Genomic DNA, 15,202 nt, shown 5'->3' with positions numbered 1-15,202 from the left:
TTGAAAGTTCATTGAAACAGCACAAAACTATTTTGCTGTATAATATTGAGAGTGGAAATTGTGATAGAAACATGTATCTAAGATGAAAAAAAATCATTCTGTCAAAATCCATTCTCATTATGCCTGCCTGGCTTTCTTTTTGTTTTGTTTTTTGATGCAAGTCATTTTTATTTTAGATGTGAAATTACATTTAATAATGGCTTTATGGAACAGTGCTCCTAAGGTCTTGAAAATTCTTGCAATCTGTGCAGATTTATTGAGGACATGCCACTGATACTTTCTTCTGTTACCAGACACATGTTAATAACTAGTGTACAGTAGAGACATTCATCAGATGTGTGCATGTCTGGAACACAATACATCCCTTTCAATATCTTGTTGGTTGACATCTATTATAGAATTGATTATTTTTAATTTCTTTCTACAGTACTGTTTGGGGGTTGTGTATATGTTTTTAAGGAAGGTGACAATATTCCAGCTTTGGAAGGGAATCAGAACTAAGCCTTTTTGTTATTTTTTCTGTGATCTCCAGTGCCGTGAGAGGCTGTGCTAGTTTTTGATAGCATAGCTCAAGAAAAATTCATTTTGAATGCATATTTTGGGGTTGATTCTTACCCCAGGTAAACATAGTTGTAGAAATGACGTGAGGTTTGGAAACCTTTGTTTCCCATTCCTCGGGTCAGTATTTTCTCCTGGCTCCTGGAGACGTGCCTACAGAATGCACTGCTCTGGATCTATGGCTAGCCATGGAGCCCCTCTCTCCGTACACTGTGTACAAAACGTACTGAGATGCAGTACTGTGACCTCTGCAGAACAGCCAGAAGATGGTAAGTAGGTTGTAGATGCTTCTGTTTATATACTGCGCTTGAAAAGTTGTGACTGAGGTTATTTTTTCCCTGTAGATAACAGCACAGAAAATGTAAGCAATGGATATGATCGGAGACACATGCAAATGTCCTGTGTGACATGGCCAGTGAATAGAAGTTGTGTAACAATACTGCCTAGTGGTGGTAACAGTGCTGGTTTTTGAAGTCCAAGCGATATGAAACAAGAACTTGCATGTCATCTGAAATCATTTAAGAGCAGTAATAGGAAGAGTGCTGTTTACTGGAAATGTAAAACACTCCTTCTTCCCTCAGACATGAGCCAAATTTGTGAACTTAAGAAATCCCATGCATTTTAGATGAGAGGTTGACTTCACATAAAAGCTTTTATATGTAAGCGCTTCTTTCAGACTGTGTTTTCATCATGCTCTTTTTCCAGACATCTTGCACTTGCAGGCTATTTGCCACTGTCTAACTGTAGAGTAGGAAGACTCAGATCAAAAACATAAAAAGCCAACCAGCCAATCGCTTTAGAAGCCTGCAGCCGGTAGCGCCGTGGCTGGTAGCGTGGTGATTCTTGTTTGGCTGCTTTGGTTCGGCTGAGGTGCTGGGCGTGTGGTAGAGGCATTGGTGCTGAGGTGGCAGCTGAGTCTTGCATTGCACGTCTGTCCCAAAGACTGCAGCAGGTATCAGAGGCTACTTCAAAGGGTAGAAAACATGGGAACAAGGTATTTTTGGCAAGGATGAGACTCTCTCCTTTCTCTCGCTCGTTTCTCTTAATCTTAGAGTATGTTGTGTAATTCAACGATTCTACCCTCCATTATAATCCTGGTTTTCTTGTATTGTAATAAATAAAGTTGAAAGGCATTCTCAATGTTTAGAAAGTTAAAAGGAAACACCTTAAATGTAAACCTTATCCCAGAATTCCTCAGACAGATGGGTCAATAGCAGTATGTTGCAAAGGTACACAAAGTTCTTCAGTGCTGTACAGTGGTAAGGATGGATGTGTATAGGGCAGGAGATTGATCTACTGAATGTTTAGGATAGGTTATGGAGCAGATGCTAATGCTAGAGGCTAAAATGTGTGCCTATTCTATGCCTTTCCAGTGTCTTTCAAACAATCCAAATCACCTGACAAAAAGGAAGTGCTAATGAAATGCTGAGCCCCTTAAAAAAATAAAAAATAAATTTAAAAAAAAAAGTGAGAAAAACCTACCTGAAAATAAAACTGTAAGAGTGCAAGGTGGGTGGGAAGTGAGGGGGCAGAATAGGGAGAAGGCTTGCTGAAAGCTTTTAGTCGACTCTTGTCTTGGAGCAGCACTACTTTCGGCAAGCCCAGAATACTGGCAGTGAAAGTTCCTTCTCTGGACTGTCCCAGAAGTGACTTTAATCACACAAGTGTTTTTAGACCATACTTGTACAAAAAGACAAATCCTTACTGGACAACCAAATGCTTTACTACAAAATTTAGCTGGGTCTTTACATAACACGATCACAAATATTGCATGTTTATTTACATTCACAAGCAAAAACACTTTACTGGCAAAAAACATATATTTTAATCCCAAATAGAAAGAAGATTTCTGTGCAAAGTTAGTATAAACATTAACTTAAAAATGCTATGCTGACAAAGTACTTCTAAGCTGCAAAATCTGGGAAGTTACAACCTAGGCTTGAAAATACTGTTCAGAGCTTAATGTCAAAAGCAAAAAAAAAAAAAAAAAAAGTGTAAGAAATGCAGCAAGACATTACATCCCTCCTTAGCTAACCAACGTGGTGGTTAAAATATTGTTCTGAATACTCTACATTAAAAGCTGTTAAATACATCTTTGAGGCATGTGGTCACAGTTCTTGAACTGAATCTGCTACCATGGACTGGAGCGGCTCTAAGTGTCTCTCATATGTTTATGTGGAAAACAGTGGAGATCAGAGAGAACGTATGCCCTGGTAAAGACAGTGGCAGGAATTTGTTTCTGTTCAACAAAGTATGTCGTGGTATTGAAAACACTAAGAGGACTGATGTACAGAAGTGAGAACCATGAAGAGGTAGGCTGAGATAATGGCCTTTTGCTCCTAAATCATGCAGGTTTCACAGGTTCAAAATCTCATCCAGCCTCCTTCTCTCTGCTAGCATGACTCATTTTCATCAATCTCTATAGGGCTTTTGCCTTGGGAAGGAAACAATGATGGGATAAAGCTGTTCTCGGGTATGGGTTGTAGCAATGGAATGCATTTTTCTTGTAAAATTGGTGCTTTTGCCAAGTGTAAGTGAGTCTCAAAATAATCCAAGGACTCCCCTTCTTGAATCTCCATTAAAATCTGGTAGTCCCCAAAACAAACGATGCACTTCCATGGCAGGTCGATTTTGTTTAAGTAACCCAGTTCTGTGTGGTCCACGAACAGCTTTGTTTTCTTGCTCATGTTCTTTATCTCAAAACACAATTCTGAGCTGTTAGGCTTTCTGTAGAACTGCAGTGAAAACTGAATCCGAGAAACACGAGTATCCACCAAGTTATAATGGCAGATGTTAGAGTCGCGGCCAAACTTGGCCATTTCATCTGCCCTGACCTGTTCTCGCTTACAGAAATTCAGGCAGCGAAACATCATCTTGTCGTCTTGGCAAGGATGATAAAAAGTCATGTGGAGGCATGCTGCTGTTTCCTCAGTTTCAGCTTCTTCATAAGAGGTCATGATGAAATGAATTCTCAAAGCTATGAGAAAAAAGTAAAATCACAGCATGAAGTCACTGCAATGCCATACAAGACTATTTTTTTGGTACTAAAGTACTTAATATGCTATTGCATAGTGATCCTATGTACATCATAGCAAATTGTCTAGCAGTAAACGCTGGAACAAAGAAGTGGGAGTTGAGCACACCCAGTCCATGAAAACCATCATTTCCTACCCCTCTGCCAAAGACTCAGTAGGGGACAAATAACTTTAACAAATGCAAAATGAGTATAGTCAGTAATATTTCAAATGGGTAAAAAGTGGCATTTTGGCTCTTTAGTCGGTTTACTTCATGTATGAAACTAAATGGAATATGTAGAAATGACTGATGTGGCAGTATGTAAAATTCTTGCAAAAGCTAGAAGATCAGAGACACAAAAGAAGAATTGTCTCCAGTTCTGGGAATTTCCCTGTTGCCTACTGGAAAATCCCAGCTCTCTAGTGCAAAAGTACCTAATTAGGCATTAGAGCTAACAAATAAGTTTTTGTTTGTTTGTTTGTTTGTTTTGTGGGGGGGGGGGGGTACCTTTTGAAATGCAGCACAGAGCTACTTGCTTAGGAACTAAATTCTGTTCCGACGTCTGAGTTACCACAGTGCATCCAAATATAAATCTACGACACACCTCAGGAAACATTGTAATCTAGTCCTCTGTACATGGAAGGCTTGTATTTTCCTGCACATAAACGTAGTCTGAAGAAAGAAAAGGCTATGTAACCTGAGAATGAGTTCTCAGTTGCTGGTCAGAGAAGTGCATTATTAAAATGCATTATTTGTGAGCAGCTATTGGAATCAAATAGCGAATATATTTGCAATGTTTCTCTTACCTCACTAAGTTCCCAACATGTCACACCAGTTCTGAGCTATCTTTACCAGGTCTATTCATTGAATCATGCTGAATAAAGCCTACAATTTAACCTGTTGTTTTATGGGTATCTGAGACATCAGTGCAGCAAAGAATTCTGACTTCTTCTTTTCAAGGCTTAATTATACCACTGTAAATAAGCCCCAAGCACAATGCATTGTGTATCAGTGTGCTGCTCTCTATGGGAAACCCAGAAACCTCTTCGTAGACCTTTGGCGCAATAACAGCAGCAGGTCTCATACAGAAGTGTAGCTACCACAGCTTGCTTACTGAAGGGGACTACCACAGTGCTTCTACCAAGCTCAGATAATTAGAGGAATATAAAATTTCAAGTAGATCTCAGAGTTCACTTTAAAACCAAGTAGAACATATAATCCATACATTTGACAGAGATATAAACAGACACCCCGGTGGCAGGTTACTCCTTTGTCATATGTAAAAGGCATGCTTCAGTGGCATCAGTGTCCATCCCTCATTCCAGGCGTATGGCTCAGCCCCAGGTAGCTGGGTGAGCTATGTGAGCAGGAGGATGGGCTGTCTTCTCCTGCGCTTCCTTCTGCTCTTGACTGTTTCGCTCCAGTAAGAGGTTGCAAGATGCTACATGAGGTTAGCTTTGGCTAACGGGAAAAACCACATCATTTCATTTAGTTCACAAATCAGTCTGTAGAAACAGTTTTCTGTCTCAAGTCTTGGGCTGAGTTTGATGCCAAATTAATACTGAAAGAGTTTTTCATTGCTAGATTGTATGGAGCAGCAAAAAGGTTTTGGAGAATACTCTCTGGAGAAGGAAACTTTCCATACTGAAAATCAAGATTTCTCCTGCAACTGTAAGGTAGCCCACTGTGGTGTGCTTGTCTGTACTTTCACTTGGGTCAAACAGTCATGATTTTACCATTTTCCCTTCTCTCAACATCATTTCTTTCAGCATGCATAAGTATCCCTATTTTTAGACGCAGAGGAGTGACACTGAGAATTGCAAACATGGTTACCTAACTTGAGAACTACGGGGCTCCGAGGTGGGTGTTTAGCAACACAGGCAAGAGCTCTAGCTCTCTACCTTCAGGTCAGAGTTCAGACCAATCTGCTTCTGCAGAGTAGAACATAAGGCTTCAGGATGCATACCAAGAAAAAGAGTAACATCCATTTTGTTATTTACCTTTTATTTTAAGTGACCACGAACCCTAGGGCAGGGGTGGTACAGAATGAGGTTTTCAAGAAGGCTGCCTACGCACAGCTCTCCTTCCCATACTCCAGAAACACCAGGCTGCCAGCCTATCTTCCACCACTGGCAAGGGAGAGCATGGGAGGCTGACAGCCAGCAGCTTACTTTACAACCTGTTTGTCCACAGCCAGTTTTGTTCTGTGTGTTGGGTGTCTAATGCAGACAATCCTCCTGCACCACCTCACCAATGTACACCACACAAGTGTACACAGAAAGCAAACATTCCCTAGGCAAATGTCCTGACAGCTCCTAACTTTGGAGTGCTCGGTGCCTGCAGCCTTAGTCATGTTAAAACAACCTGTGCTGTAGTTACAAGAGAGTGTGCTCAAACTGCAGCTTGCTTGCGGTTCCACAGGCACAAAGCGGGGTGTCTGAGCGGGGACCCGTGCCACCCTGCAGCCTTTCACCCACGAAACGCAACCATCTGCTCACGACACTGACCGCAGCTATTGCAGGGAAAGTTCAGATGCCAGCACAGCCACCTAAGCCAGAAGATACTGAAGAAGACAACCCAACCAGCTGCCACTCAAGCCGAACTGCTCACCTGTGTTCAAACAATCCACAAAGCTGTGTGGCAGCAGGAACCATGCCAGCCTTTGTCAGCCCACAGAGGCCCTTTCACTTTCCCCCACCACCCGAGGCCGCCACAGGGGCCCGGACCCCTCCTCACCTTCGGCTGTGGGCCCTGTAGGACTGAAATGGTGGCACAGGGCCGTGAGGGAGCAGCTGGCAGGAGCTGGGGACCCGAGGGCCGGGATGTGGTGGGGAGCTCCGGTCCCAGGGGTGGCGGTGGCCGCAGGTGGTTCACGCCTTGAGAACAGCCAGGCTCTGCTCTGCACAGCTTCATCTGGGGTCTTGTGTGGACATCTGAAAATCTCACATTCATCAAGGACTTTTCTCAAACCAGTAGTAACACTGCTGGCAAGAAATATATGCCACAGAGGTGGCAGGTTAAGCTTTCAGAAGAATTCAAGTAGTTTCAATTTCACTCCCCACCTCCCAAATTAACACTTTGAACACAAACAAGATGTAGTAATTACAAGGCATGCTTTCAAAGTAATAGTTCACTGATAATGTTTTAAAGATATTAAGAAGTGTTCAGTTATTTTCCTGTGCTCTAAGCAGCGGTGGTTCATTGCACTGCCTCCTCCCCTTGCTGCTAAACCAAGCTGAGCTGAAAATTCATTGCACTAGAAATCCTGATGCAACCCTGCCACCCAGTAGGAAAAATGAGCCATTCCCTCCCCTTCAGCTGCTCCATTTTACTTATTATGCAAGATTACTCCCATACACGGAACGAGAGGCAGAGCACAGAGAAAAAGGATTTGTCTTGGTCTCAGTCCTTCACTACTCTGTGTACGTGTAGTGCTGTGACTGAAAGGTGGTGTGCCTCGATAAATACTGTAAGATGGAGCCTACGCAGTTAAATACCTGTGCTAGTTCATATGAGCTGTATTTCATTTACAGGCTCCTTTTATTTGTTCAATAAACAGGTAAATCACCTATAGTTTGCTAAGTTCTTTCGTTACCGTACTCCTGTAATAGCTTTTATCAGTCCCGATAGATCTGCTACATATGCCTGGCTCCCTCTGCGCCCACCAGAAGGGCTCAGACCTGGTTTTGCAGGGAGCCTGCTGAGAAGCAGAGCAGGAGAAGCGATTCCCTGAAGCCGCTCGCTCACTTACCAGCACGCCGGGGCTGCAGCAGGCGGGCTGGGCGCGTGTGCTGGTGCACCAGGGCTCAGCCGCCTTCTGGAAAGCACAGTGTTGTGCAATGCGCAGCATGTGCTGCCTGTTGTAATTCCTGTCAGACCTTTGTTTCCGGATACAGCCGATTTACAAGGCCTCGGTGCTGGGAGAGAGCTTTCCCGGTGAGGTTATTTCAATTGTAGCTGCCGAGGTATGTCAGTGCTCTTCCTGTTTATTTCACTTTTTCCGGCATTAGCTAGCCTCGCACCAACTACGTCTTTACTATTAGTTTCTTAATTTGATACAGCGCTGTATGACTTCATACAGGAGATGTCTGGGACTGGATTTATTGCTCCTCCCATCCCTAAGTCTCACACTGGCTGAAATGCTGCCAGCTTCAGCAAAATGACCCCAGCCTTCCCCCGAAACAGAAAATCCCCAGCACTCTGTCCTTCTGGGGCTTTTTTGGGTGTAGCCGCAATCACTTCCTACAAAAATAGTTACTTGGTGTACTAGAGTCCATTCCTATGTTTCATTAACTTCTTTTTTTTTTTTAATTATTGAATTTCCTTTAGAAGTGAAACTGCAAATATATGTGCAAAGCCTGCGGAGCTGGCCAGCGTGGTGTAGTGGGCGAGGCACTGGGACTGGATTGCAACAACAGTGCTGGACATTGAAATAGAAGTGGGTTGGAGCTGTGCTTTCCTCTCGGGGTGCCTTCTGTCTGGCTGTGTGTCAGACACCCATGTTCATTGCCTTGCCAGTAATAAGGGAGAAGGAAGTTCCTGAAAAAGGCCTGCTTGTAACTTTAAATTAATGGTTTCCTGCATCCAGTGTGTCTGCGTGTTTATCAGTGGCATATTAGCAAGGCTATCTGCTTGGGCTAATTATGTATTTGTAATGAGTAACTCTGGTAGGCTGAAAGACTGAGGTGGTTAGGGTTGGTTGTTGTGCTGTTTTTCTAACAGCTTTGGTCTGATTCCTAAGGTTTCAGGTAAGTCTAGATCCCAAACAGGCAAATCTGGAAAATGGAAAAATACGAGGAACTCTTAAGTTGCTTTCAGTCAGGATCAGTTTTTGAGAAGCTGAGAGTCACTGAAGGGAAGTCGGTTTCTTCCTATTTTGGGGCAGTTCATGTTAGGTCATAAGAATCATAGAAAGTGTATTCCGGGTTGGTGAGTGAAAGCACTCCCTTCGGATATCTGTGTTCCAGCTAATTCTTTCTAAGTGACTAAACATGAAAACCCGTTCTCCAAACTTCCTCCCAGTGCTTTAACAAGTTTTAGGAACATTCAGTAAAGCATCCCAATGTGAGGTTTTGGTCTTTCGGGGTTGGTTGTTGGTTTTTTTTGGTTGCTCTGGCCCATTGAGCAAGTGGCACAGTGGTTAGTGATCTGCCTAGCCTATTCAAAAGCTGGGAACTCATTGATAATGGTGTGTGGATATTTAGAAATCCCACTCTTCATAGTTGTGTTTCTTTTGCTGCCTACAAGCTGTTCTGTGGACCCATGTACAGGGCAAGACCTGAGACTAGAAACAGCCTGGACCAGTCTGACACCTGCTATTTTTCTCTGCTATTTACCTTGACGTCATGGAAGCGTCCTTATCTTGTTGGATCAACAGCAGGTCTGGCCTGATTTCAGTGGTGCTGAGATTTTACTGCAGCTCTGCCCAGCCCTGCCATAGCTGGACTTAAAGGTGTGGGTGTCACAGCTTCAGACTGGGTTTGCCACCATGCAACAGGAGAGATTTAGGTGTGACGGGTAACTAGCTTGTAAATGCTGAGTACAATTTCTGTGCTTTGCTGATGACCCTCTTTTGGCAGCTGGATTTCTCACTCCCTGGTACTGTAACTTTCTTAGTGGTGTTGTGTGAATGCTGAAGTGAGACCTTCTATGTCAAACTTTGCCTTAGAAAACGCTTGCAGTGGATGTGAACACATGACTTTTTGCTTTTAAGGCAAATAGGCAGAGATGCCATCGTTCTGTAGGGTTGAACTCTCGCCAAGAGGTGACATGAGCAGCGTGCTCCTGGTTCAAACACCATATCCGAAGTGCATCCTTGCATGGCAAGCTTAGCAGGCAGCCCATGAAGAGTGCAATAGCTGAGTTACCACCCCATGTCTCCCCAGGTCTCCCCATTTGCTCATCCCCCAGCACGTCTCTGAACACCCTCACGGTCTGCTTGCTCCCCAGCACTGAGCACCTCACCTTGAGGTGTTGGACATGTGCCTCATGGGCCCTGACAAGCTCTGTGTTGGGGTGCACACAGCCACTGCACTGCACTGGTCCCCCTGTGCAGCACAGGGGTGACCTGGGTCATCCTTAGCCCTTTGGGGATGTGCAGGGCCAGGCAGCAGGAGGAACAGTCACAGCCCTGGGCTACGAAATGCTGTCGGGTGGATGCGTTTGCTTGCACATCCGCGGTGCTGGGAAATAATAATATCCCCGTAGTGTCCAGCACAGACTTGCATGGGGGGGCCGGTAGGTGGCAATGTTTGATCAGGCAGCGGGAAATGGCATTTTGTATTGCAAGAGCTCTTCTGACACTTCAAGTTAATGGTAGTCATTTCAGTGGTAACTTCCAAGAGTTCATTTGGGAAAAGCGTAACAGAGCAAGCAGCAACCTATAGCTAGGTTCTGCAATTAGTTGTTGTGACCTTAGAGCAGCCAAGTGCCTCCTGTTCAATGGGAAAAGAAACAGTCCCTCCTCAAAGACACGCAGTCCGAGTATAAAACAGGATATTCAGCTGGATCTCAGTGTGAGAGGAGGAGATAAGCACAAGAAGGCGTTGCTTTCACTGAAATTTCACGTTGCACTTGCAGGAACCACAAAGCAGTGAAGAGAAATTCCAGAGGAAAAAGGAGTGCAGTTCCCCCCTTGTTTTATTTACTTCTTTGTGCCTTCTTTACTCAGGACAAAAGAACTTTTCCATTTCCCTCTCATCCAACCTGAACAAAGTCAGTTTGAGGGAGTTCATTCTGACTAGCAAAGAGCAGTCTTTCTTACAAGGTGGACTTTACTTACACCACTGTCCCAGTTCTTGTGTTCTTTCTTTCCACATCGTCTGCCCTTTGTCCTTCTTCCAAGCATGTCCTGGTTTTCCCCCCTCTAGCTTCTCCCCTTCATTTCTATTGTGCCTCTCTGCTACCCCAATTTCTTCTCCATCTCCTTCCTCTCTTGCTGTCTGTGGTCCTTCTGTCTCACCATCCTCCTGATATTTTTTCTTACTACTCTGTTGTTCCCTCCACCCTTTGTTTTGTCAGTGGGGCTTTTCTCCCTCTGTCTGGGTGCTTTCCTGTTCCCTGCTGTCTTTATTTCTACTTCTTCTCCAGTCTGCCCTTGCTGCTCAAGCCCAGACACCTGTGAGATGGAATCACGCAGTCACAGGGCAGCAAGGAAGTATGGTAGATACCAGGAAGAAGCTGGGAAGTGGAACAGACTTCTCTCTGTTGGCGTCACACTGCAAGATCCTTGAGAACTGACCCAGTAGTAGGGCCTCAGCATTTCCCTCCTTACTCTGGCTAAGGGATGGCTGCCCTCTTTACAAATAACTGGCAGAAATAACTGAGGGGTAGAGAGATAAAATATAGTGGGGATGCTGTGAAAAGAGGTGGAGATGTTCCGTGTGCCTTGGAGTCCCTTCTTATTGACAGCTGTGGCTTTGGAGGAAGGTTCATGCAGCTCTGTGGGAAAGAGCTCCTGTAACTCCAGCTTTCATGGGATAAAGAGTGGAAAAAGGAAAGTAAGGGAGGTTTGATGCCACAGAGCAGGTGCTTGCTTCTTGCTCAAAATTAAAAGCAAATCATCTTTTAGCCCTAATACAAAAGAAAAACTGTCAGCCCTTCTCTGTTGGTTTTTGTTTGTTTGTTTGTTTTTTTGTTGTTGTTTTGTTGTTATTGTTATTTTTTAAGTTAGAACAAAGACTGCAGACTTAGGCATGATGGAGCATCACGTTTCCCAGAGAGGAGTGTCTTAATGAATTTCAGTAGAGCTGGAAATGAAAAATCTTTTGTGTAACTTAGGAACATGTTGAGGATGAGTGTTCTGTGCACAGCTGCTGATTGTAGCTGTGCTCATTCCTCCTAGCTGTTGAATAAAAGAGTCCCCTGTGTTTTCTAAAAATAGTTAGAAAGCTGTGGGGTTTTTGTTAGTGAGCCGACTGGAGTTCTCTTTGTTTACCAATAATTGGGAGTGCAGCTTTCAGTTATTTGGTGGTCATCTCCCTTCTTTTGTTACCTAGAGGTGATTTACTGGTTGAAGTTCTGATCCCCTGGTTGTACGCCACTACACTTACAGCTGGCATAGACATCTCGCGTTTGTTATTTTCTGGAACTTCACTCAAACAAGAAAGAGAAAATACTTGGCATACGGATAAAGCTTTTCCTTCTGTAATTGCTTACAAGAAGTATGCAATCCATGTATTGTTCTGACATTTTTCTGCCTGCAGATAACCTCTGAACCTCACCTGGAGAGTCTCCCTGATATCTCAGTTGTTGACCTTATCAGATTCATAAGCTACATGTGGTTGGACCTTAAACAGGCTTGCTGAAGAGAAGTCTGTGTTGCTGTAGTTCGCACAGCATGCAGTGTGACACCCCGGCTTAGCTCTGTGGAATGCATGTGGAAGCCCATCTTTTATATCAAATCTCACACTGACGATCTAAACAATAGAAGACTTGGTGAGTTACAACTATTACATGATGGAATTATTAACCTTTATAATCCTGCTGACCAGCTCTGGCCGTTAAGAGACCTGAGAGTGCTCCTTGCAAGAACTAAAACAATAGTTCATGTTTCCTGCAGTGATTACAGCTGAGGAAAGTATGTTCTCCCTTGATGATAACCCTTGCACTTCAGCTTGATGTTCTCTGCTCTTTGCTGTTTCCTGTTGTAAAGACCTGAACTGTGGAAACTGTCCAAAGCTGTGGTTTCTCAAGGTGGCCACATATCAGCTCTAATCAAAGGCATCACAACACATAGTTTGTCTAGTGGTGAGTATTTTAAATACTGTATTGGGAATTGATAAGATTCTAACAATGATAAGGTATATTTTCTGTATTGAAAAATCTCTTTTCTTGTGTTCTGAAGCAGATCCATTGGCATATAAACACTGTGACAATTGTTCTAGACTCCAGTGAAATGAAAGTTATTTTGAAGAGTTAAAATAAGCCCTAAAATAAACTTTTATTTATATATGGCATATAGTTTTCCTCAGACGTAGGCTTTAATTGTAGTTTCTGGTCAGTCATTGTGATATCACTCTTACTTTCTAGCTGGCATCCTAAAACTAAGTGACCAAAAAATAGGCCTGAACAAAGCCTGCTGAAATAAACCTGAGCCTTTCCACAGAAAGGGGTCTGAGGTGGAATAAATGCAGAAAGAGAAGACAGGAGGGAGCCACGTTTCAGTAAATATTCTCACTTCAACACCTTCAATCTCCTTTCCACTCCACGTTATATTGGCTGTCAGCCTCAAAGAGTGAGCCATGGTAACCTGCCGTATTTCAGAAGCCTGTCTGTGAGACAGAGCATCCCTGTGAGCCATTTATTGGTGTTTAGGAGCGAGGTATTTGCATTACCTCAGGCATATATGCTTCAGATGTAACTTGTCATTTAGAGGTGGCGAAGGCAGCCTTGAATCTCTTCCCTCACTTGGGACTAGGGTAGTTTTGCCCCTTACAAAAAAAATCTCGGTGATGAAAAACAGTAGGATTTCATAGCACAGGCAGCATTGGTTTACGGGTTTGTGTATAGTCTCACAAGGGAACACTGTTCAATAGGCTTCAAAGTGATTCAGCCATGGCACAACTGTGGCTGTGGCCACATGTAATATAGCCTGTAGCTCTTTAAAGAGGATTAGCCTTAGATCAGGGACAGCATTCATTGCTGGATTTCATGTAAAGTAGAATATGCTAATGAAATGGTAATGTCTACAGCAAACATCGCATAATATTGTAAACCCTCAAAATTGAGCATTGTGTCTTGATATCTCTGCTGGAAGTCAAACTTTTATATTCTGTTTGTTACTTGAAGAAAAAGTGAAGTTTGTAGTATCACCACAAGCTATAATAAATTAAGGTCTGGTTTGAAGTCTTACATGAAAAGTTTAGAAGATAACAACACTTAAAAGTAACTTTTCCAATGCTGGTGAATACTTTAATAATGTTATATCTCTCCAGCAGAGACAGAACTCACCACATCTTAAAATATCTTAATTGGGGTTTTCTGTAACAAGTGTGATCTTGGTTCAATCCTGCATTCTCACCCTGCCTGCCATTCTGTTGCTCTAAATAGCATGTTTGGGCTTATATGAGTTTCAGCATGAATCCTGCAGAGATACAATATTTCTGACTTGTGTTTCTGAGCCATTTTGTCTTTTTTTTTTTTTTTTTCTGTCTGTTAGTTTCAACTGGCAGTCCAGTAGGCTCAATGTGGCTCTCCTCCTTCAGTTTTATGTCAGTCTTTTGAATTTTTGAAGATTAATATGGTACATATGTTTAAAAAGCCCCAAACTTCAAGGGGAGATGTCTTGAGATGACAAACTACATGGCTTGAGATGTTGTAAAGGATTGTGTTTGCAGAGTGTCATGAACATCCCTCAGAAAACTGCCCTCCTGTGAGCACTTGACCACCTGTAAAAGCCTCGGCTGTGTTGTTGCACGTAGAGGAGACCACTCTCATAGCATTAATTCACCATAGTGATTTATTATGGTGCTTATTACACCAGGAGTCATCTTTATTTTTAATGTTGTGTATGCCGTGTAATTTAATGTCATGTAGGCCGTATGGTACCCCAATATGACGCTGCCTCAGTGCCCAGCCTTGCAGCCTTTGCCAGTGGAAGATCTTGGACTGCTAGGCGCAATGTCCCCTGGCACAAGCCAGCAGAGTGCACATGGGGCCCTGCAGCATCAGCAGGCTCGTGGCCTGGGCTTTGACACCCACACAGCATATTCGGGCATGCTCTCCATGCAGAGCGCAGTAGTAGGCCTCATAAACCCCAATGGGACATTTTGCTTTTGTGGTGTCTTGAAGTGCCTCCTCCCCTCGTGCTGGGGAATCAGAGTCTGAGGAAAGCCTTTGGGAAGAAGATCTTTCTGGGTCCGCTTTCATAAAGTCAGCTTTTATTAGTAAGTAGTTTTTCACCCTGCACGGTGCCATAGCTTAGGATTCTTTTGTTTGGAGATTTTTTTGGTGGTAGTGTCTTGTTGTCAATTTTATTTTTTATATACATAAATATATATAAATATATATTTTAATTTTGAAGGCTTTTTTCTCTGTAGACGTGGAGGGGTGGTGATACATATTCATGAAAGAGAAGTCTTCCCAGCCCCTGTTCACGCTGACAAAGACTTGGCTGTTTCACACAGCAAGCTGGCTGGAATTGTGTGGGGCCTGCCTGACCAGATTAGAGCAAACAGCAAGCTTAGTCCTCCAGTCGTTAGGCCTCGCCTGCCTAACAATTTCCCCAATTGTCATTTTGACAAGGCTGTCATTAGGTGATGGCTTCTTTTGGCCATTTTCGGATAAAGATAATTTCCTTAACTTCCATTTTATTTGACAACAAGTAGTTTGGGAGAGAAAGGAAGTGCTTCAGTGGTTTATGGATTAGGGGTTTGTCACTTCAAAGGCATCTTTGATCTAAAAATATGTGCTGTACCAAATTCATTATGTCTTTTTTTTTTTTTAGAACTTTTTAATTTATTGGTCTTCCCCTCAGTTATTCCCTTTTTTTGGCATCCCCTAACAGTGCATGAGATAGCAGCAATGACGGGAAGGAGCCCAAACGTTCTGGCCTCTCTGGGAAGCCATTGCTGGGGCAAAACAACAGGTGCTTTTGGTGGGCACCAGGCACCAGCTTCATGGCTGGGGT

General features: G+C 43.3%; 2 protein-coding genes across 4 annotated transcripts in view; one reads left to right on the top strand and one right to left on the bottom strand.

Moving 5' to 3' along the window:
• Positions 1-1,479: 1,479 nt before the first annotated feature.
• On the bottom strand, positions 1,480-7,621 carry TIFA (TRAF interacting protein with forkhead associated domain). 3 transcript variants are annotated; one of them, XM_035561311.2, is made up of 3 exons: positions 7,325-7,504; positions 6,310-6,554; positions 1,480-3,535 (listed from the first exon to the last, which is right to left on the bottom strand). In XM_035561311.2, exon 3 carries the CDS (start codon positions 3,513-3,515, stop codon positions 2,952-2,954), a length of 564 nt encoding a protein of 187 aa, XP_035417204.1. In that variant the 5' UTR covers positions 3,516-3,535; positions 6,310-6,554; positions 7,325-7,504; the 3' UTR covers positions 1,480-2,951. The 3 variants fall into 3 exon arrangements, with proteins under 3 accessions (XP_035417204.1, XP_050566162.1, XP_035417119.1); XM_050710205.1 differs by having other exon boundaries at positions 2,261-3,535; positions 6,310-6,514; positions 7,325-7,621; XM_035561226.2 differs by having other exon boundaries at positions 2,261-3,535; positions 6,310-6,557.
• Positions 7,456-15,202, top strand: part of ALPK1 (alpha kinase 1) — a 40,957-nt gene continuing 33,210 nt past the window's right edge. The window contains 2 exon segments of the mRNA XM_035561432.2: positions 7,456-7,538; positions 11,778-12,009. The gene's annotated coding sequence lies outside the window, so the exon portion shown is untranslated.

This window comes from Cygnus atratus, chromosome 4 (assembly GCF_013377495.2).
Source record: "Cygnus atratus isolate AKBS03 ecotype Queensland, Australia chromosome 4, CAtr_DNAZoo_HiC_assembly, whole genome shotgun sequence".
Taxonomy (NCBI): Eukaryota; Metazoa; Chordata; class Aves; order Anseriformes; family Anatidae; genus Cygnus; species Cygnus atratus.
This window is presented reverse-complemented; position numbering and strand designations above follow the sequence as displayed.